General features: G+C 30.1%; 1 protein-coding gene across 1 annotated transcript; it reads right to left on the bottom strand.

Moving 5' to 3' along the window:
- Window positions 1-567: 567 nt before the first annotated feature.
- Window positions 568-1,782, bottom strand: LOC140442271 (uncharacterized). The gene has a single exon (XM_072533346.1). It carries the CDS (start codon window positions 1,780-1,782, stop codon window positions 568-570), a length of 1,215 nt encoding a protein of 404 aa, XP_072389447.1.
- Between the last annotated feature and the right edge of the window lie 23,780 nt (window positions 1,783-25,562).

The following is a 25,562-nucleotide window of genomic DNA, read 5'->3' on the forward strand; positions in this document are numbered from 1 at the left end:
CATTGGTGTGAAACCGTTTTCCCATTGTAAAAAATGGTAGTTGCTCGATAACCAATTGGCTTTTCGGAAATCCTTCAAGTCTAATAGTTTTTTTGCAAAAGGAGGTCGAAAAATATAATGGGCTGCTTGTTTTCCATCGTATATGGCCAATTCCTTAGGAAAAAACTTTTTCTTACCTATTGTAAAGCCCTGAACGTCAACGACTACTCGCATATTTGAAGTTGTCGTAACTGACGTATAGTTGTTTTGTAATTGAGATATATTTGTAGGTCTTGTTTAAGAATTTTCAATTTTTGGAGATGCTGCTTACGCAATCGTTCTTTAAAAGAGACTAATTTAACAAAATTAAAATAACAGAGACGATGTCGTAAATTTGGGAATAACTTATTATTATTTGTGTATGAATTCATTAAAAAAATTTCAATCAGAAAAGAAAAAGGAAAAATGTATGTATGTTTGTTTGTAAAGTCTGTATGTCTGTTGGTGACTTTCGAAAAATAAAAAAAAGTTTATACTTGTCTTGTCTCTAAAAGTCTGTTAGTGACTTTCGATAATTGAGAAAAATGATTATACTTGTCTTACAATCTTTGTTAGCGGGTTGTAATAAAATTCTTTCTCATGTAAAATGAGACAGTACGCTGAGATATTAGTACCTATTGGCTTAGTAGTTTCAAAATCAATTCTCAGAGTAACAGATCCACTTTGAAGAACTTCAGGCTGACGAGAGCAATCGATATGTACTATGGGTGCTTTTTCCTTAAATTCTTGTGGAGTTAATAATGGTTGATTACTTGTTAGATGATAATAAGATTCTTGAAAATTTGCAAACATTTCATATAAAGTAGCAAAGCGGTTACTGTCAAAATCTAGCTCCAGATCATTGTACGGATATCTGTTAGAATTTAGAAAAACAAGAATATTTCTCAGGTTACAATGATCAAATTGACTCAGGTCCTTTAACAAATTTCCTTTTCTTCCGTCTTGTAATGCAATAATAACATGCCTCGGGCTTTCTAATTTAGTAGATGTTTTGACAGGCCACGTATGTCTCGTGGAATTTGGTAAAGCAGGGTATTCGATTAGCTCCCAGCTTCTAAATTTAATGGGTAGCTCATTATTACTATTGAGGATTTTATTTAATATAATCTGTTGAGAAATAGAAGGAGTAACGTGAGGAACATGCCATGATAGCTTTAACAGCTTTATCTTTGGATGTTCTGTCTCATCTGTTGATAATACTGCGTCTATGTCATCTTTATCTCGAATCAGTACCAATTCTTGTCTCATTTCCATAATAATTTTTGTAAAATCTTCAAATATTTCCAACCAAAGTCTGAGCGGAATAAATAAATTAAAATTTCCTTTGTCATCGGTTAGAATGAGGTCTTTTTCATTTGGACACCACCCTACGTTAATTAAAAGCTTAGATGTATTATCGTTTAATGACAAATAATTTTTAATAGTAGAAACTAAGCCCAGATTTCGTACGGAATCTACATTTACACCGTTTAATTCATATCGGATTTCTCGAAACAAGTAGGCAATAGCGTTATTAATAAATTTGAATTTTGTTGGGACTTGATTTTTGTCGGTCAGTAGTTGACCTTCAATGTAAATATAGCTATTACTGGGCGCAGTAAGGGCGTCAAAATCTGTTATTATTATTCGGACCTCATCATTGTAGTTGGGTGATGCAGAATTGTACGGTTGATAACTATGAAATTGGCAGTTTTCGATTGATGTATCACTAAAGGGCTCATCGGTAAAACTTAATAAATCCATTATTAAATAAGAACGTGAAAACCAAGCGCTTTTAAAAAGTTACGATTGCGTACAATTAGCAGTTTGGGCCGCGCTGTCGAAGAACTGTAATGTTTTTTGTTGCGTTGTCGTCTTTTATAGTTTTGTAAATGTTTCGGAAAAGCAGCAGTTTTGTAAAAATGCAATACCATATTTGCTATTGAATTTTCCGCAAATGTAGACGTACGGTAATTGTTTCACCTCGAAAATTGATCAATTCACCTGTTTGATCCAAAACTCGGACAGTTATGTTGTTAATAGTTTTAACACTAACGGGAAAATACAATATAGTAACAGGTTGTTCAACTATTTTATACCCACTTGGAACGGTCAGAAAGAACTCGTGAATAATATGAACAGGATCGGAATTTAAAAAGGAACCAGTGGCTATATTGCAATCCAAGAGAATTGTGTTTACTTTCAAGATATTAACTGGAACTGAAGATGTATGTTCTTTGTTAGGTTCAAGTTTTATGTTTGGAAATCCCAGTAAAGATCCTATTGAATTATCTACACTAAAATCAATCCAATCGTTACTTTTCAAGGAAATTAGTGAAGTTATGGGATCTCCAGTAAGATGAATTATTGTTTCATTACCTTCAATAAACTTATTTTTAATTATTTTTATAAGATCGTTCATTTTGTAAGCTCCTGTGGGAATTATATATTTAAATTTATTCTCGGCACCCCAAACGAGCATGTTATTAGTTTTGTCTACATTAGGAATAGTATTAAATGTTTCAAAATTTGATAATCCTACTTCATATTCCGAATTTTCCTCTAAATATATGGGTGGATTAAATTGTGCACTTAAAATTGAAGATGCACCGCTTAGCGTAAATGTACACGACATTTCACAATAAAGGTTGATGATAAAATGAAACTTTTTAATAGTACTGATTATATAAGAATTTCAGACAATACTGTCCGCAGTGGTAAGAGTTAAAGGGTTGTACTGATTCATAATTATATTTGATGTTTACCCTACCGTTACTTTGAAAATATTTAACAAGCTCTATAGGAGGAGCTAAGTTACCATAGCTGTCAAAGTACGTAATTAAATCTTTATTTTTCGTATAAGCGGTCCAATGTGTACCTTTTCCAGATTGTTTGTTAAGGTTAATAATAGCTGATTCATATTCATTTATTTTTTCCGGCAATGAATCACGCATATATATTCCACAAAAATTAGGAATTTCAAGCTTTTTTACATATTTGAGAAGATCAACATTGGTCATAATTTTGTCAGGTAACCTTACCGGGAGTTTTTTAAAAAAGGTTTTAGGTAAAAACCCTTACCTCCCTTTGATCGTTTCTTTGTTACTACTTTCTTCATTCCGTAGCCCTTATATGGCTTTAAGTAATACCCGGAGCCCGTCTTTTCATTTTGTTCCATTGCCATATTGTGCCTACGTTGTTCTTCAAGTTGTTCACGGCTTGCCTTGATATCATTTGCATTTTTTACGATGCCCGCAACTTCCCCACCCAAACCAGCGAGTGCTCCCAATATTGGCAAGAGTAGTGGAAGAAATCCACCTTTTTTTGGTGCACGAATAACTCGTTTATTAGGTCTTTTTTGAGACCCATTCCAAGTTTGCGTTTGCCTTTCATTACGTTAGTTACGAAATAAGCAGCGACCTTTTCCCCTAACTTAGCGTCCCTGGACTTTACCCTTTCCCACGCTTTATGTTTCAAAATTTGATCAGCTCTGTGACGATCACCAATGTCTTTGTTTAAGGAGTAGGCTATATCGTGTTCCTTGCACGCTTCGTCCAAAGGATTAATTCCAGGATCTCTTCGTGCGAGTCGTTCTTTTAATTTGGTTCCAGCTAAAATAACAATAAAGTTAGAAATCGTTTTAATCTAAATAGATAAAAAGTAATACTAACGTCCGCAATAAGAATAGCCGCCTGGAATATGAAGTTCAAAAGGTAGCTTGTTAATCAAGCTATTTATCAGACCTTTTCCTGTGCGTTTTCGTGAAGCTCTGACAGTTTTCATGAGTATGTGATTCTTTATATATACCCGCACACCTTTTATACCTTCATTGTAAGTCATGAAGATCGAACGACAAAAAGTATCCCTGCCCGTACCTAACTATGATTTAGCAACTATACCTACTGTAGGAAAACATGGTCCCATCTTTGGAGGAGATTCGAAAAGAGCACTTATTGTAGGTCCGAGTGGGTCGGGAAAAACTAACGTGCTATTAGCATTGCTGGAGCATCCTAACGGATTAAAATTTGAAAATGTCTACCTCTATTCCAAATCATTACAACAAGCAAAATATCAGTATCTACGATCAGTACTTGAACTATTTCTAGAAATTTGATATCAAGAGTACAGCAACGCTGAAGATATACCACATCCGGAAAATATTAAAAACAACTCAGTTATTATATTTGACGACGTCGCTTACGTAGTAAGCGACATGACGTAACATTATACGTAGTTATTTTAGTTTTGGTCGGCATAAACATACAGATTGTTTTTATCTTTGTCAGACATACTCGGTAATTCCAAAACAGCTAATTCGCGATAACGCCAATCTTTTAATAATTTTTTCACAAGATACTACCAATTTAAAACACATATATTTAGAACACGCCAATATCCATATGACTTGGCAACAGTTTAAAGATATGACATCTTCATGTTGGGATAAAAAATTTGGATTTCTTGTAATCGATAAAGATTGTGATGTTTCTTGCGGTAGATATAGAAAAGGGTTTGATTGCTATATAAAGCCCTAACAGTATTAAGTTTATTACATCATGAACGATCAACTGGGAAAACAACTCGTAAAATCACGTCGAGCCATTAAGCGTAAATTTAGGCTTTTAAAAAGTGGTGACGACAAATCGCAAGTGGAATTGGAAAAATCCTACGCACCCCTTACTAAACCTATCCAGGAATTAGTAACAGCATTGGGCGACAAATCAATAAAAAATCCATTTATTAAACCAGAAGATATATCTAAAAAACAATATCTTAACTTATCTGATAAAATAAGTCCTATTAAAAAAAGTCCTTCGACTTTCGGACAATTGTCATTTGTATCACCTCCAGAATATAATAGCACTCAACTAGAACCCACTCAGTTTATCGAAAACGAAACAACATACGAAACAAGAAATGAAAGTGGAGAGTTACCAGATAGAACTCGAGAGGATCAATTTATAGACGATACTCTATCTCAATTTTATCAAACAATCAACAACCCAAATGTTCTTCGTGAATATTTCGAACAATTTACATCTCCACTTCCTCGAGAGTTTATCGAGGGACTTGTGCGGGATACTTCCAACAAGTACGATCATATATTAGGAATTTTTCATAATCCTATTGAGGATACATTTTATATTGGAGATTCAGACGTTGAGTTTCATGGAACTAATTTAAAGATAAAAAAGTTAATTATCGAGGTACTGTCGGACTTTATGAGTTGCTATTTTTGAAGAATCCCGTTTCGTATACAAACCAAGATCTTACTAATTATATAGATATTATAAAGCGAACCAATGCATATAGAAGAGAAAATAAGGAGGACCTACCAGTTCGCAAATTTTCCAGTGATATAAAAGACAAATGGCTTTTTATTGTTAAACCACAATTACATGTTTATACACGTCCTAGATCTGGTTCCATTCCATTTTCTCTTATAACTGGTGTACTTACTCGAAAAATGGCGACCAAAAAAGGAGGAAAAATGACACTAATGTCTTATGATACAAATCCCATTGACTATAAATATTTTGATGATTATAATGAACTTGTTGATAGGTTAAGATTACTAATAGCTTCTCAAAATGCCGGAAATACTGGTCATAATAACGAGATGGTTTCTATTCTAGAAGAACTACGTGAAGGTGGAATTATTACATAAATATGCGGTTTTCGATCAATATTTTTTATTAACACAATGCCTCTTAACAAGTTCAACCAACATTACCTTACGTCTACAAGTTCAACCAACATTACCTTACGTCTACAAGTTGTACTTCTGACAACGAAACTGTTTCGGCTTCTCCGTCTGTTTCTTCTTCTTCTCTTTTTTACATTTGCACACCAAGTGATTTTTATAGTACCTGTATCATTATCATTCGAGGTATTAAAAATTCCCTCGTTGATAAAGCTCATTTTGTGTTAGATAATAACACTATTACTTACCCGTTTAGGGTAAGTGGCACTATCACAAATATTAGCTTGTTTCCAGAATCGTACAAGCTTATTTATAAAAATAAAAATCAAAATATAATTCAAGAACTTGATATACGCAAAAAGTATGATGTAAATAAAGGCGATAGTCTCCAATTTTTGCTTCCTAATCAATTTTTACCACCCAATTCTGGCTTTCACTCAGATAAAATATTTTTGGAACTTGTACTTCTTTGTCCATTACAGAAAATTGAATAAGCGTATAAATATCTCAAACTAATTGTTTGATTTACAGTTTTATTATGCCGCGCAACAAGTTTAATCAACACTACCTTAATTCAAGCAATTGCACTTTTTCTGAAAATGATGTTGTATCTTCATAAGATACTCCTCGCTTTAATTCAGCATTTTATATTTGCGAGACTTTTGATTATCACGTTAAACATTTGATTCGTATAAGAGGAGAAAAAAAAACAAATTTAAATAAGGAGCATTATATACTAGATAACGGACTTTCATCTTTTACATTTTCTTTAAATGGCCAAATTGAAAGTCTTACTATTTATTCAGATGACGGAGATGTATTGCTAAATAATAAAGCTTATAAATTTAGTCAGTTGACTGGAATGTCAATTGAAAAAGGGGATATATTAGCGTTCAAGATAAGCAATCCATCCACCATTTGCATTGAACTGTTGTTACAGTGTCCACTAATAACAAATGTCTAAAGCTGAAATAGTTGCCGAATTGCATAAGCCTGCTAGGATAAATTATAAGCGATGACGGGTTATTGTTAAAGGTCTCCATGATCTTTTACAGGCTGATTTGGCGATTATGACTTCCTATGCTAAAATCAATAAAGGATACAACTATATTCTAGTTGTTGTTAATGCTTTTAGCAAGTACAAGTGGGCGATACCGATTAAAAAGAAAACAGGTTTAGAAATCAGTAGCGGCATGAAGAAAATTTTGCAACAATTGGACACAATTCCAAAAAATCTACAAACTGACAATGAAACGGAATTTTACAATTTACATTTTAAACGGTTAACTGAACACTATCATATCAATCATTACAGCTCTTTTTCAAATTTAAAAGCAAGTATTACAGAACGTGCTATTAGGACGCTTAAATCGATGTTATGGAAACAATTTAGTCTACAAGGATCGTACAAGTGGGTAGACGTACTTCCCCAACTGGTTAAAAAATACAATTCTACTCGCCATTCTACCACAGGTGCAATACCCCATCAAGTAACCGAAAAAAATGCAAAATATATTACTGCTTATAATCACATGAAGACTGTTGATCCCCGAAAGCCAAAATTTCGTAAGGGTGACTTTGTTCGAATAAGTAGATACCGCCACGCATTTGCCAAAGGATACCAGCCCTTGTGGACAAACGAAATATTTACTATTCGAGACGTTCAACATACGAATCCTACCACTTATTTACTCAAAGATGCTGCTGGCGAAGAAATTAATGGAAGTTTCTATACCGAAGAGCTTCAGAAAACCAGACATCCTGATGTCTACTTAATTGAACGTATTTTACGTCGTAAAGGTTCAAAAGTCTTTGTAAAATGGTTAGGAATGTCCAACTCAAACAATTCCTGGATCGATAAAAAGAACATAATAATATAATACCTAATGAAATGTAATTTTTCTTTTTTTTTAAATAAAACTTCAAATTTAAAAATAATTTTTTATTTTAATAAAACTTTATATAAATAAAACAGTTTTACTATTGTACATGTTTACGTAATAATAATATGGGATTAAGAATTTTTTCTACATCTTCAATTCGTTTTTTGAATCGATTTCTGTCTACAGCTAAAATTTCCCAATAAGGTTTACGCGCTGATTTATATGCAAATTGCCACGTAAACATGTTATGAACTACGTTTGCTTCTTCATTGATTCTTACAAATTTTTTATGTCGTCATAACTGCAATCCTGGTTCCTGAACAAGTTCTGGATGAATGTAAATGAGTTACATCAGCCAACTATACAATAAAGGATTTACGTATTTAATAGATTTTATAATTTCTAATGATTCTTGAATAGGATCACTGGCCGAAACTGCTCCCATTTGTACCAGTTTTATATTATTAGCTAATTCTTGCCTTTTTGTTGTTTCTAACAAATGATTAATTAGTGGTAGAATTCTCCAAAGTGTGGAAACGGAATTGGCTCCAAGGAGTACTTGGGACTGACCAGTTGTAATTTTCACTGCTGAAGCATATCGCAACTGTTGAAATTCCAAAAAAAATGGACCAGCATCGATAGAATCTGGGATGTAAATGGACGATAAAAAGTCATCAATGGTTGACTTGTAAGATAGCAAGTGATTCCAGGTTTCTTCAGTTAACACCACAGTATTACTGTGACCCTTTATTCCAGATATCATGATACATGGAGCAAAATTCAACTGGTGGGATAAGCACACTGCGACATACTTTGATTTAGTCGGGTTTAGATAAAAGCGTCGTTCTCCAATAAATATATCGGTATTTGGAAATCTGGAGTTACACATTTTGATATGCTATTGTTTACGTTTCTACTTCTAATTCAGCGACAAACTAATGCAATATTTGCTTTCCTGTCCTTTTATTTGGTAAAGTGAGAGAGAAGGGGAAATATTGAGTATTTAATAACTTAAAAAAAACAATAAATCGTTATAATACTTTATTATTGTTTACAAATATGGATCACAAATACCTTTTTTGATTTTAATTTTTTAAAACCAATAAAACTACTTGTTACATTTATCTACTTAATATATTCTTTTTGATTTACATAATAATTCAAAAGAATATTGTTTAATAAGTTTTTAATTCTAGTGAAATGGTTAGTAATCATATTAATCAAAGTTTTCTTTTATTCTGTATAAATGGTTAGTAACATTATTAATGTAAAAAGGACAAGCATGGTAATTTTTTTTTGTTGTTGTTGTTTTACGTTCAAAAGATTTTCTAAATATAAATCATAATGTACAATTGCAATAAATGAGTGTAGTAGGAAAAAATAAAACATCATGGAAATCATTTTGACAAAAATAAGTTGAGTAGAAAAAAAGATTTTTTAAGGAAGACTCGCTGTATAGGTCATCCCACTTAACAAACTTGTATTCACATTTAATATCTGAAAATCTTAAATTTCTTTCAAAGTCTCTCGCGCATCTTGACATAAATTTAAATTGTATTTTTTAATATATACATATTCAAATTTTATAATATAACATAAACAAGTCTTACATTGATAACTTTCAAATTCTTTCATATACATATTTACTTCGGGTAAGGCATCCTCATCAAGTAATTTTTGAAATTTATATGATGGATATTTTTTACAAATTTTTTTTATTTAATACCTGAGGTAGACCGGACGTGTACATAAAATCGCGAAGGCTGTTGATATTTTTGCATATTGTTCTAACACATTGTTTTTGTAAACTCATCATCATCATTATCTGAAAGAAAATTGTTACTGCATTATACTATAGTGACCCCAGGGAAGAGTGTCAAAAGAATTTTCAAGCAAGTATCTTTTATTATCAAAAGGATTCAATGCAACTTTTGTTTCTTCAATACTAAAAACAGTGTGAAGTATAGATCGAATATAATGATGTGTTGCGCACTTGCTTACACTATTTTCTAAGCAATATAAATAGTCTTCAAATGTTATTTTTTTGGCTACAACGTTTTTTTTTAATACCTTTTGCTTTTTTAAATGAAATTTCTTTGCTATTTTCATTAGGAATTTCTTTAAATAACTTGTATGTATATTGTTTTGATCGCAATCCCACAAAAGCTGAAACTATTTTTCTTAATGTTTCATCTTTCATTAATCCAAGATTTTTTTTATTAACTAGGGGGATATTATAAACATTATCTGGTTTGTAACCGCTTGTATCAAATTTTGAAAGATTAGCTTTAATAATTTGTTCATAAGCATCGTAGCAAGTTATTTCATATAATAAACTGTCAGTATCAGTATATAACAATTTGCATTGTTGAATTGAATTTTGTTTTAACATAAAATCATAATGAAAATCATAAAGACATGTTTTAGATAATTCCAAAACTGCCATTCCTATATAGATTGGTTTGTCAAAAACAATACTAGATTTTCTTAGTTCAATTGCCATTAAATTATCATCAAATAAAACTCTACTATGAAATAATGGACTAGCAATTAAATTCTTCGCTCCATGCCTTCCTTCATACTTTCGGACCAAACGCAGGTCCCTTCTTCCTCGTTTTCCCTCTATCGTTTTTCCGTAATTAGCATTGACCATTAGTTTAAAATTTTCACATTCAAAGTCGTTTTTTGCTTCAGCTCGAAGATTAGCGTTCAGCTGTATGTAGGGTGCCAGCCAATTTGATTGGCTAAATGATAAAACTCTATGTATTTTTGTAAGCACTAGACCATGTTTTAAAGCCTGCTTTAAGTTTTCATAGTGAATTATATATTTTTCTTTATTGTGTAACGTCGTCAACAATTTTTTTAATTTAGTATTTTGTGGTGCTAATTTTTCAGGGCAAAATGGTAAATCTTTATGCAAATCGTGTAGTTTAACGGGATAGCTTAAATCAACTTCTAGTATATATCCAGTTGAAGAATCACTTGGTACAGATGTTACGTCAAGTTTTTCAGTTTCTTCAATCCAATGAAAATTTCCGTAAGGTAAATACTGACTTTGTGCCCAACCGTATAAGTTGTTTACATCAAAATATAATATATATTTTGATTCTTGAGAAGGATCATATTCATTCATATATTTATTGTTAGCTTCAGAAAACCTATTACTACATTGACTAACTCCTCCACGAATAGAGCTTTCAAAAAACAACAACATATCTACATCTTGTAGAGTTTCCAATTGACATTTTGTATATTTTAACATACAATCCCAAGTGTAACCAGGTAGTGTAAAATAATGTGCAGGATCTAAATGATACGTTCGATTACACATTTTTCGAAAATTTTCAAAACAATCTGCCAATAGTATTATATCAGTTTTTAAATAAAGATCACTATAAGATCCCAAGTCCGCTATATTAAAATTTTTCCAAACTTTTTGAGCGTGAGCATAATCTTCCTCGCTAATTTCCTCATCATTTAATTTGTTATAAAAATGTAATTTGCTAGGTAACTGGGTTTCATTAAGTCGTTCTATATTGTCTATATAATCGTAACAAAAAATTCCTTTTCGTGTTAACAATTCAAAGTTATCTGAAGAAACGTTCTTAAATTCCGCTTTTAAATTTTCCAGTTGTTCTTTATTTAAAAATGATACCATTTTCTCTAAGGAAAATCCCATAAATCGAAAGGAATCTAAGAATCGAAATTTTATCTTGGTTTTCTGATGGAAAACGGTAAAACTAATATATTTTTCTTTGTTTAACGGAATCACTTTTATAGGATATAATTTTGCTAAATCTCTAATTAATAGGTGCGAGTCGTATCCCATTAAATTATGAATTAAAATTGGGATTACAAACGAGTTTTTGTAATTAAGGTTACAGTTTTGGTGAGCATAACCTCTAAAATCACCTGTAAGATTTTTTTACATTTAATGGTTCAACAAATTTTAGCTTGGATGAAATAACCGTTGCAATTTTATCTAGCTCATTAGCAAACCAAGTCATACAGTCAAGTCCACGAAAAGAATTGTAATATGTAAAAGAATTATCATGGAAACATTTCAAATAGTAACCTGCAGAAAATGGTACGTGTTGTTGGTAACGTTGTCTATTTTCTAACGTTTCTAATTCTCTTAGAGGTTTTAATATTGATTAAAAATCTGCATATAAGATAAACGGAACTATTTCTTTGTTAACAAAATTTTTTTTGTTTTTACTAAACATGACTCTACAATCATTGCCTTTTTCACACATTGTTACATGTTCATTTAACTTTTCTTGAGAATAAAAATAATTTAAACATCTGTCACATATATATTTTTTTACCTTTTTCTTTGATATTTCTTTATTAACTAAACGTGATAAATCTTTAATCCAACAATAATGGTAGTTAATCTTGTATTTTTCGTTATTGTCATCTTCTTTATCAACATTATCATTATCTTCTTCTTCTTCTTCTTCACTACCGTCAGTTGAAGTTATATTTTCATCTTTTGGAAGGTAAATGTCTTGAACTAACAGAAGATTAACATGTCTAGGTTCCTTGTTTTGTGTTACTTTTAGAACTACAGTTACAAAAGATCCGTTTCTATTCATTTCCAATCCAAATACGTTTACCGAAATATCATTCATTTTTTCAAATTTTGATATTTGCCATATAGGCATAGGCAACTCCAAAGAATTCGTATTTAATACTGTAGTATAAAATGGATAAGACGAGGTACGATTTAAGTTAAAGTTATCCACTGGTTGATATAATGCACTTACGATGCTCCAATAAAAACAGGCATTATCGTTGTTTTTTACATTAATACAGGCTTTTCTATTTAAAATTTCTGTAGGAAGAGGAATAAACGAAGACGGTCCTTTACCTATTTCATATTTGTTTACATTAATTTCAAGAAATATTATATTACTAAGACTGTAACCACTATCTTTTTCTTGAAAATTTTCTAGTTTGTTTAAAAGAGGTTCCTCAATATAATTGGTAAACCACTCGTTCAAGTCAGTACTCCTATCGATTACTTCAGTGCGTGTATGAAAATATTTAAGTGATGTCACTTCTTCGTCCTGTTTTTTTTTAAATAAATTCGGCACAAAATGTTGAGTTGACTTTAGTAGAATTTAAATTTATTACAAATTGTATCAGTTTTTGCTTAAAAATAAGAAAAGCATCTTCGAAGAATTTTTTTACATCTTTATGAATTAAATTAATAATTATTTCTGTATGTATGCGACCTTGAAAAATTGATGCTAAATTTTCCCACTTTACTCCTAAAGTCGATTTAGTATCATTTTCTTTATTTTTGCTTTGTAACATTGTTTTTAATATAGTTCGTATTCTCTTCATTTGTGCAATATTGTTTAATACTTTTTTTCGTATACTGACAGATATAACTAATTTTTTAATGAGTTTGTTACAAACTGTTATATTGTTTGTTATAATTTTAATCCATTTTTCGACATATTAGCAATAATTATTAAAATGATTATAGAAAACAACAACAAAAAAAAAATAAAATTTGCTTACCTTACAATTTTTTAAATTCAAAATTAGGTGAGGGTTTAAAGGTGGTAGAAGTTGCCGGTTTCAGTCCCTTAAAGGAAATTCCGTAGTTACCGCTACTTAATTCTAATAAATGAGGTTGTATGTGTTCTGTTGTATATTTCGGGAGAAATATTACGTTTTCTTGTAGTTCTATCAACACCGTTTACCAAATCGAGTTTGCGCTATTTTGCAATTTACGATTTTAAACGTTTCTCCTTGTGGAAGATCTTGTAGTCTAATAGTTGCTTTTCTGCTTACTGAGCAGCTGGCATTGATTGCTAAAATATCCATATTCTATAATTAAAAATAAGTTACTAGTCTACAATTTAACTAACACTAAATAGTATTAATATTATTAATAAAAGAATTGTAGAAAAAGATCTAAAATGTTTGCACTACTTGTATAAGAATTATACTAAAAACTTATCTGTAAAAAACAGATTTCAAAAATGACACAAAACAATAGAAAATAAAAATTTATGTAACGTTGGAAATCTTAAAGAATCAGAGATGTAACATAAAGTAAAAAATCAAACAACACTGATATAAATTTTTCAGTAAATACAAATGCGAAACATTATTGAAAAGGAATTTTGAAAATGTCAACATTAATAACGACACTTACATATATTACAAATACGAAACAAAAAAAAAATAACATACTAAATAAAGTAAAAATGTTTATCCATTAATAAATATACTAATACATAAAATATATGTATAAACTAATTGCACTTACTGTAAATTGAAGTATTCAAAACCACTCGTTACAATTTGTTGAATGATGATAAAACACGTTGGGACTTTGTATATATTTATACTACTTCTCTTAACACATTTTTTTTTGTTTCAGAAATGGAAGGTAACTATGTCACTACACAATAAACAACAACTTCAGAGGTTTTTCAATAATTTTTTATTTTACTCATTTTAGCAGCAATAAAATCTTTCCTAAGACGAACTTTACCCAGTCATTTAAGGAGCCGCCCCATAGGAGTCCTGTTTGGACAAGAAGAGGCGGCTCCAATATCTGCCCAATATGTTGGTAGGATTTTAAACTACCGGCTCTTTATTATAGAAGAAGAGCCGGTAGTGATAATATGGGCTTTAAAGATTAGTAAGTTTATTTATTTATGATTCCAAATTGATACTAATGTATTTCTTTTATTGCAGCTTGATGAATTAATTAAATTGTTTGAACGCCACTGTGTGTTTCTTTTTCCCCTCTTGTCCTTTGTTTTGTATTATGTTTATTGACTTGTTTTCCTAATAAACAAGTCAATTCATAACGACTTTGTTTGTTTAATACCAGGTTAATATTCTTACTAATAATTTATTCAAAAATTATTGGTCTGGACATTTTAAAGCAAATATGTACTTGTATAGTAAATATTTAATCACAATTAATATTATTATTATTACTAGTATATACAACAGCCTACTTTTCATCAATAAAACACTTCTTTTCGTGCCTAAATTGTATGATTCTAAGAAAACTAGTATACTGATAAACATACATACATTTTAAAACAATAAAAATAATTAGAATTATATTTCTTTTCTATTTTTACATACACACACACATACATACATACATACATGCATACACAAACATACATACACACACATACATACATATACCCAGAACGGTCGGATATATCATTCATGATTCAAAACCCAACATAATTTTCATTCATGACGTCCAACTGCATCACATTATACTCCAAAATCCACATAATATTCAGAAATTTGGTACAAACCTACTGCCAACCCCCAGAATAACACCCACATGACCTTTTAGATACTCCAAGAACTACTAATACTCCCCTATATAACAATCATGATCCACAGTCCCCCCATTAAAGCCAAACATTATGATTTCATAGCCCCCCATCAACTTCCCAACGCTGATCCACAAACCCCCTTTAGACTACACAATCAAGGATTTTTTGCCTGTACCACGCTATTTCGCTGTATTCTTGATTGCACCCGCCCCCTTAGCTATATACTGCTTTATTAAATTAAATGGCCAAATATATGGCCTAGGAGGACAAATTCGATAAACTTCCCGTGCTCAAATCAGTATCAATAAAGTGTTATGATCACTTCGGCCTATCCCAGCTTCATCAGCCACTTGGGCTGATAGAAATTCAAACTCGGAAAGACCAACGTATATCTCCCAAAACTTCACTACAACAGTAGATAGCTTACAAAGGCGCCACCTGCTTTGGCGGCCGTGAACGAAAACGATATGATAATATCGTTTTCTGTATCCTTTGGGCTATGCGAAATGTGTAAAAGATAAAATCTTTTAGCGAAAGCCGCTATCACTTTATTAAATTAAATGGAAAAATATATGGCCTAGGAGGACAAATTCGATAAACTTCCCGTGCTCGAATCGGTATCAATAAAGTGTTATGATCATTTTGGCCTATCCATTTGTATCAGCCCAAGTGTCTGATGAGGCTGGGATAGGGCGAAATGATCATAACACTTTATTTATACCGATTCGAGCACGGGAAGTTTATCGAATTTGTCCTCCTAGACCATATATTTGGCCATTTAATTTAATATATATATATATATATATATATATATATATATATATATATATATATATATATATTGAGATGATAATAAATATAGGAGAAACAAAGATAGTGTTTAAAAAAAATAATTTATTAGTTATATACTAGATAATATTAGTTATAAAAAGTGTTTATATGAGGGCATTCTTAAGAAATTACCATAATAATAAGTTTAAAAAGTGTTTACGTTGCAATGTGTTTGGTTATTTTAATAATTATAATATTGTAAAAATATATTTGAGTGAGCCATCTTTGTAGGCAACCAAGTATACACGCAAATAAATAAATAGTAGGAACTTTTATATAGAATTATGGATTAAAAATAGTGTTATTTATTAATTTAAGATGTAATTTATATATTAAGATAGTCAGTCAGAAGGTCCAGATGTTCAATATAGTAAGTTCAATGAAGATTAAGAAACAGAATAAAGAGAATATTATTAAAGATTAAAAATTATGTTAATATATATTGTATATTGTGATTGGAGATATATTTATTGGAGTTAATGTATATTGGATTGGAGTTAATATATGGTGATTTGAGATTGGAAGAAAAAAAAGATTATTAGAAAGAAGAATAAATAGAAAAGAAGAAAGAACAATATTTTAATGATTTATAAATACTATTAAGAAGAAAAATATTGCAAAATGGTGGAAGCTGATAATTAAAACATTGTGGTGTATTTGGCAAGGCAAGTTTACAAAAGAAAGATAACCGAGGCTGACAACGAAGACATTGAGTGGTGATTAAAATCTTTATTGTGGAAAACACTTTCATTTAGGCATTCAGTGACAGAAAAGGTACCAAATTTTTATAATATAATTTATTTAGTGTCATAAGAATTTCAAGTTAAAGATAGTTTATTTTAAATTTACATTGTCTATATAATTTAATTAGTGTCATAAGAATTTCAATTTAAAAATAGTTTGTTTTAAATTTACATTGTTTATATTAGATATATATGTGTGTTTCATAATAGATATAATACAGATAATTTCAAAAAGTGCTTACAAACTAATTCTTTGAGAACCGAGATAAAAACCCTATATATATATATATATATATATATATATATATATATATATATATATATATATATATATATATTGTTATGATATGTGAATGTGATGCAAGAAAACTACAAGTTGCTCTTATTTACCGGCTAGCTTTATGAAGATAAAAATAAATTTTTTTTTTTTTTAAGTTGATTAATTTGTAATATTGATAAATTTAGAAATGCTATTAATAAAATTTATTGAACGCCTGAAAATATAAAAAAATTGACAAACATTTATTCTACTCACCTTGTATTCTCTAAATCTCACAGGATACTGCTTTTTTTTATGCAAAGTGAATCTTTTCTATTATTGATAAAAGAAAATTTCGTTTGTTTATCTAAAGTGTAGAAAGAAACGTGCTGTATTTTGAATTTGAATTTTTACTTATTTTTCTTAGAACATGCAGACTCTTAACTCAAGCGAGTTCTGTGACCTGTAGTGCTTGATAAAGAAATACAAAATTATATAAAGCAAAAATCACCACACAAGAAGTTTTATTTTTAATGTACTGTGCAATTATTCACAAGTGATCAATTAAATATTACACAACGATATCTTGTATAATATATAAAAAATTTATTTAAGATTCTTCCAATAAATAAGCCAATACTTAACCGTTTAATACTAATATGAATGGATTTAGATTTATGACGTAATACAATATTGAAGTAAGTATATGAAATTAGTGTTTTGTGAAGTTGCAACAAGAAATACTTGATCTAATACGTGTTTGTTTGTCAAAGTATTTATAACCTCACTTACTATCTTTTTAGAGCGAAAACAAAGGTTTATAATCCTTCAATTTTTTAGTTTAATATCGATTTACTGTTTTGTTTAATGATTTTAGTAAGCAAAAGAAACGGCGAATTATATTTGGTTAATATTACAAAAGCGATAATAAAATTTTTGTGAACTTGACTTCAAATTAATTTTTTTTTTAACACAAAGATGATTTAGAATGATATAGGCTGTTTAAAAAAGGTAAGGTTATTTCTAAAGAAATTTCAAAACTTGCGTTTAACTTTATTAAAGTTCACTTTCGCCTTTCAGATAATCCCTTCTCTAAAATTTTATGGAAATCTTCAATAACAAAGATTGCATCTTTCAGTGACGTCTTCTAATGGATTAGGGCCGCAAAACTATCAGAATTATCTCTCCAATGGTTGAGAAATATTTATAAGTACCCAAAATGAATTTTAAATGATCTTCAGTCAAAAATAAACACCAAACGGTCTCTTTATTCAGCGAGAATTCAAATGAGTGGAAAAACTCACCTTTCTGGTAGCTGTTGACCTCTTTATGATGACTGCTAACAATTCCCTTATCGGAAAATATACTGTTAATCTGCAGGCTTTGCTAAAATTTAATCAGAAACGATGGTTTCTTATCGGCAAAGTAATTTGAATATACTTTGTTATAATTCAGGACTTTTTTAAGGTTTTAAAATACTTTTGAAAAATTGTGACTGCTGAAAAAATCAAAAATTTTCTGGACTCTCTCGTAACTATTGATTTTCTATCTTTTATTTTTCATTGCTTACCAGATCTCCAAGCATTTTGACAGTGTTTTTAAAGATCTGACAGGATTTTTGTATATTTTTGACATTTATGATTAAAATAAAAATATTTTAAATTTTAATAAATTGTTAAATCTTGAGAACTATATTGACTTTTGAAGTGAATTGAAACAAATACTAGAGAATTTAAGCTTTCTTTTGACATATAATTTCTACAACAAATGATAATTTAAATATTAAAATTTTTACTAACAAATTTGACATACACCAATTTTAACATGAATTAATTGCTTTTATTTTGCTTTTATTTAATTTTAAAGCTATCTGAAAGCACTTTTGATATTGAATCACTGAGAATTGTCTTCAGATTACCTGTCCATTAAAGATTATATCATTCTGAACTCTTATTTATGAGCTATATCCTATTTCACCTCCTAACACGTTTTATCTTCCGAGCTCTATCCATGTTAACTGTATGTTTACTAACAAATTGAAACTTCTTACTTTGTGAATAAATGACTTAAATATTTTATCTGTTTTAGGACTGTTGAAGATTCTATTGACTTGTATATATTAGAATTTGGATTATAATAAAAAATGAAATTAATTAATAAATACAAATTTATGGTTTTTATTTCCACTCGATCCGAAGTGGTTTGATATTTGCTTTTTGTATCTTTATGTTGTGGCTATATTGGCTTATTCTGTAAGTCTCTCTTACATAAATAATATAATATATATAACGAACAATAACTTAAGTTTAAATCATAATCAATTTCATGATCAACAACTGTTTTTGGTTTAATTTTTTTTTATATATATATTTTTTTTTTATAATTGAAAAGTGTTTATCAACCAACTATAACTCAGTGGCTATAATAACTCACGTATTAAAAGAATCTTATTTCTATTATGCTAAATTTGTTTATAATAAACCCACTGGTTTTAATTATAATAATAATAAAATTATTTTGAAACATTAATTAAATCTGGTGATACAATATAGTCGTTATTGGTTTGTTACATGTCTGTGAATTCTGCTTATTTTTGCTTTTAGTTTCTTTCTTATTGTTGAATCTAGTTTCAACTATTAAATTAACAACAATAATACAATTGTTTGAGTTAAATATATATGTGGTATATTCAATATTGTCATTTTGTTTTATGTTCATACTATTCATATAAAAAAAACTGTTTAGGAGCTTTAATTTCATAACAATATATATATATATATATATATATATATATATATATATATATATATATATATATATAAAATAAAGTTTTATATTGAGGTTGCAGTCATTAATAGGGCAGGAAAGTAAAACTCTTTGTTCTTTAATCAAGCTTTCGCAAAATTTATTTGCTTCTTCAGGATATGCTAAAATATGGTATCAGTAAATACAACGAAATTAGAACTAAATAGCATTGTATAAAACTAGTAAAAAAAAACTTACAACATGAGGTTAATCCATTAAATTTTCAAATTTGCAAAACATTAAAACTTAACTTATTTTAAAAATTATACAGTTATGTAAGTACAATATTCCAATTTAATTTAATTTTGTAAAAATTCATTTTGACATTGATTAATTTATGTCAGAAAGACACTATATATATATATATATATATATATATATATATATATATATATATATAGAAAAGAAATTTAATCTTTGCAGATTAGTTAAATAGTAAACTCTTAAATATTGGGGAAATCTGCAAGAAATACTCTAATGTGTATCAATTGTTTCGCCGAACGTTTTCGCCAAAGAGAATTAATTTGGCTTCTTCGGGGCTGAAAGAGAATAAATTATAATTAGCTACCATATATTATCTATTAAAACATTATTGATCTTACCGTAACTTAGAATTGTAGAGTTAGAATATTAAAAAACTTTGCTAGTAACATAGTGGTGTTTTTTGTTACTATGTGCAAAAAAAAGTTTTTTATAAGGATTGAAATGTATGGTAGCTTCGAACTTGACACGTAAAGGCTTACCCAAGGTTAATCGAAAAACCCAATGCAACTACATTTAAAAGGAGGTAATTCTTTGAAATGTCGGCAATAACTAAATTTTTGATTTTTAGATAGTTAAAAGTGAGGTTCTGTTTAAGCCAGAACGCAAGCGCTGACAACTTCATTATTAGCTGGTATGAATCTTTATGTCGTTAAGGTTCATTGGTGAAAAACGAATGAATTTAAATCCCAGTAAAGGGAAATATTATTTTGATTTTCTTTATTTAATTATATTATATTGTTCATGTATTATTGAATCTTATTGAGACGTATCTAAGAAAAGCAAGGGAATGTTATATATTTTTTGTTAATGAAAATTAATTATAAAGGTATGTTAGTTGTTAATGGATATATCAGTCAAGTTAGTAATCTGTGATCTAGTATTGTTCTTGGTATCTGATTTAAGTAACAGGTGGTATATATCGCTTAGATTCTTGATGTCACTTTTAACATTAATGGAGAAATCGTTAAGGAAAATATAAGACATTTCAATGAACTCTCTTTTAGATTTATTTTTCTCACGGTGGAGAATTGTGGTGTTAGTATAGTCCATGAGATGACCAGTGGAATGGACATGTTTGGCTAATGCACAACGGTCAGGGTGAAGTCGAGAATCACTTTTGTGTAGTGTAATACGTGATTTCAATAATTGAGATGTTTGACCGATTAGGAATTGTTGCAAGAGAGACATGGAATGTTGTAGACAATATTACTAAGCCTATCTATGGGAGTCTTATCTTTTATCTTAGAATAAAGATTATTAATTGTTAGGGCTGATCTACAAGCTACATTAAGTTTAACGTTGTTATTATTATTGCCAAAGCTATTTTCAACACTTTTCAGAATCCTTGTTAACCCCGGAGTGATATCTCTGAAATATGGTGTGAAAAATATTCGTTTATAGGAGTATCAGAGACTGGGTTCCCACTTAAGACATCAGGATCAGCATTGTTAGTCGCAAAGGAAGGTGAAATATCTTCGTCATGGATAGTATTAAACAAAATCTTATTAACTAATGGTGTTGGATAAGCGTTTGAAATAAAAAGTTTCTGTAGGATTTGTAGGTTTTTTGTATGAAATAAAGGATCTGATAGTTTTGTTACTCTATTTTTCATCTGTTTGATTAAGTTGACTTTGGTAGAATTATTATGGTATGAGTTGTAGTTAAGGTATCTACCAGAATGGGTCGGTTTTTGATACCAATCTATTTTGATGTTGTTGGTTTCCCTGATCATCCTTATGTCGAGAAACGGGACGGACCAATTACCATCTTCCCTCTCTATAGTGAACTGGATGTAGGGGTCATAACCATTAAAGGTGTCTAATAGTTCATCTACCTTGTCATTGGGTATTGCCAAAATGATATCATCAACATATTTTTTAATAAATGGAATATTAAAGGATAGTAAAGGAATGACTGAGTCTAATACATAATCCATAACGTAAGTTGCAATGATAGGAGAAATCTTAGCTCCCATAGGGGTACCGAAAGTTTGTTGATAGAATTTATCATTAAATGAGAAGTAAGTGTTGTTAAAGAGAAATTCGACGATGCTGATGAATCTGTCGTAAGACATGGAACAACAACCTCTAATACGGTCCCAGTTGATCTCTATTGATGTCAAACATATTCCTAGATGAACATTGCTGAATAAGGATACAACGTCAAGGCTAACGAGGACATAATTTGATGGAAGTATGTAGCCATTATATTTATTTACCATCTCAAAAGAATCTTTAATGTAATATTGACTTTTATAATTATATGCATTAGTAAGTATGTCTGTAACAAAAGCTGAGATATTTTCAGTGGGTGTTCCAATGGAAGCTACTATGGGACGAACCGATAGTGTTGGTTTGTGGATTTTTGGCAAAGCATAAAACTTTGTAATGTTCCCATTATATGTTGTTAGTTTTTTCTTTGTGTTACGGTCAATCTCATTGGAAGAGGCTAAGGATGCGATTAATGTATTGCATTTCCTTTGCAGAGAAGAAGTGGGATTGGATGTAAGTGAAACATAAGATCTATCAGATAAGAGAAGAACACAGTTGTAAGTAGTGAGTTCTTTCTAAGATGACTGTAACATTACCTTTGTCTGCTTTTGTCACTAAGAGCTCAGGATTGTATTTAAGAAATTTTTTTGTTTTAGTATATAAGTTATGAAAAAAAGTATTAGATGATTTAGAAGTATTCAAAATGTGATTAGTGATAATGTTGGTGGTTCTTGATCGGATTAAGTTTTGTTCTAATTCAGATGGCAATGAAGAAATTATGTATTCTAAGTCTGCTAAAAGTGTTTTTACTTGAAAATCTTTTCCTAACTTTGGTTCGATGCTAAATTTATTTCCTAATGCCAAGAAACCTAGAATATCATCAGGAATAGTTGTGGTAGATAAATTTTTAATCCATTTTGGATCAGTTTTAAGAACAGATTTACAACAGGACTGATATAGTGAGTTAATTTTTTTGATATTGTCTGATTTAATTGAATAAAATATTTTATTATATCTAATAGATTGAATATGTGAAAATTGCATCCAATCATATTCCGAGGTTGATCTAATGATTTCGGTTTTTTGTTCAGTGAGTGATTTTTCTAACTGTTTGAGAACTCTATGATTGGTTGCAATCTCAACATTTAAAAGTTTGCTATCTAACCTGATAATTTGTTGACATCCCTGCAATTGCCAGAAACCATTTCTGTGAATATAGTTTTGGACAGAGGAGGTGGCATGAACAATGTGTTTTGGTGTTATACCTTTAGAACGACATGACAATAAAAAAAGTCTCCGATTCCTTTCTTTTGCTAGTCTTACATTAGTTTTCTGGTAATCCTTGAGCAACCTCAACGCCTCAGCACCATAATTAACCCGTATGTTGTTATAGAACCCCATGTTTCTCTAAAAAGAAAAGAAATTTAATCTTTGCAGATTAGTTAAATAGTAAACTCTTAAATATTGGGGAAATCTGCAAGAAATACTCTAATGTGTATCAATTGTTTCGCCGAACGTTTTTGCCAAAGAGAATTAATTTGGTTTCTTCAGGGCTGAAAGAGAATAAATTATAATTAGCTACCATATATTATCTATTAAAACATTATTGATCTTACCGTAACTTAGAATTGTAGAGTTAGAATATTAAAAAACTTTGCTAGTAACATAGTGGTGTTTTTTGTTACTATGTGCAAAAAAAGGTCGCATCCTTAGCCTCTTCCAATGAGATTGACCGTAACACAAAGAAAAAACTAACAACATATAATGGGAACATTGCAAAGTTTTATGCTTTGCCAAAAATCCACAAACCAACACTATCGGTTCGTCCCATAGTAGCTTCCATTGGAACACCCACTGAAAATATCTCAGCTTTTGTTACAGACATACTTACTAATGCATATAATTATGAAAGTCAATATTACATTAAAGATTCTTTTGAGATGGTAAATAAATATAATGGCTACATACTTCCATCAAATTATGTCCTCGTTAGCCTTGACGTTGTATCCTTATTCAGCAATGTTCATCTAGGAATATGTTTGACATCAATAGAGATCAACTGGGACCGTATTAGAGGTTGTTGTTCCATGTCTTACGACAGATTCATCAGCATCGTCGAATTTCTCTTTAACAACACTTACTTCTCATTTAATGATAAATTCTATCAACAAACTTTCGGTACCCCTATGGGAGCTAAGATTTCTCCTATCATTGCAACTTACGTTATGGATTATGTATTAGACTCAGTCATTCCTTTACTATCCTTTAATATTCCATTTATTAAAAAATATGTTGATGATATCATTTTGGCTATACCCAATGACAAGGTAGATGAACTATTAGACACCTTTAATGGTTATGACCCCTACATCCAGTTCACTATAGAGAGGGAAGATGGTAATTGGTCCGTCCCCTTTCTCGACATAAGGATGATCAGGGAAACCAACAACATCAAAATAGATTGGTATCAAAAACCGACCCATTCTGGTAGATACCTTAACTACAACTCATACCATAATAATTCTACCAAAGTCAACTTAATCAAACAAATGAAAAATAGAGTAACAAAACTATCAGATCCTTCATTTCATACAAAAAACCTACAAATCCTACAGAAACTTTTTATTTCAAACGCTTATCCAACACCATTAGTTAATAAGATTTTGTTTAATACTATCCATGACGAAGATATTTCACCTTCCTTCGCGACTAACAATGCTGATCCTGATGTCTTAAGTGGGAACCCAGTCTCTGATACTCCTATAAACAAATATTTTTCATACCATATTTCAGAGATATCACTCCGGGGTTAACAAGGATTCTGAAAAGTGTTGAAAATAGCTTTGGCAATAATAATAACAACATTAAACTTAATGTAGCTTGTAGATCAGCCCTAACAATTAATAATCTTTATTCTAAGATAAAAGACAAGACTCCCATAGATAGGCTTAGTAATATTGTCTACAACATTCCATGTCTCTCTTGCAACAATTCCTACATCGGTCAAACATCTCAATTATTGAAATCACGTATTACACTACACAAAAGTGATTCTCGTTCACCCTGACCGTTGTGCATTAGCCAAACATGTCCATTCCACTGGTCATCTCATGGACTATATTAACACCACAATTCTCCACCGTGAGAACAATAAATCTAAAAGAGAGTTCATTGAAATGTCTTATATTTTCCTTAACGATTTCTCCATTAATGTTAAGAGTGACATCAAGAATCTAAGCGATATATACCACCTGTTACTTAAATCAGATACCAAGAACAATACTAGATCACAAATTACTAACTTGACTGATATATCCATTAACAACTAACATACCTTTATAATTAATTTTCATTAACAAAAAATATATAACATTCCCTTGCTTTTCTTAGATACGTCTCAATAAGATTCAATAATACATGAACAATATAATATAATTAAATAAAGAAAATCAAAATAATATTTCCCTTTACTGGGATTTAAATTCATTCGTTTTTTACCAATGAACCTTAACGACATAAAGATTCATACCAGCTAATAATGAAGTTGTCAGCGCTTGCGTTCTGGCTTAAACAGAACCTCACTTTTAACTATCTAAAAATTAAAAATTTAGTTATTGCCGACATTTCAAAGAATTACCTCCTTTTAAATGTAGTTGCATTGGGTTTTTCGATTAACCTTGGGTAAGCCTTTACGTGTCAAGTTCGAAGCTACCATACATTTCAATCCTTA

This window comes from Diabrotica undecimpunctata, chromosome 5 (genome assembly GCF_040954645.1).
Source record: "Diabrotica undecimpunctata isolate CICGRU chromosome 5, icDiaUnde3, whole genome shotgun sequence".
NCBI lineage: Eukaryota > Metazoa > Arthropoda > Insecta > Coleoptera > Chrysomelidae > Diabrotica > Diabrotica undecimpunctata.

Excerpts from the sequence above, each read along its gene's own strand:
- LOC140442271 (XM_072533346.1), bottom strand. The coding sequence starts at position 1,782 with ATGGATTTATTAAGTTTTACCGATGAGCCCTTTAGTGATACATCAATC.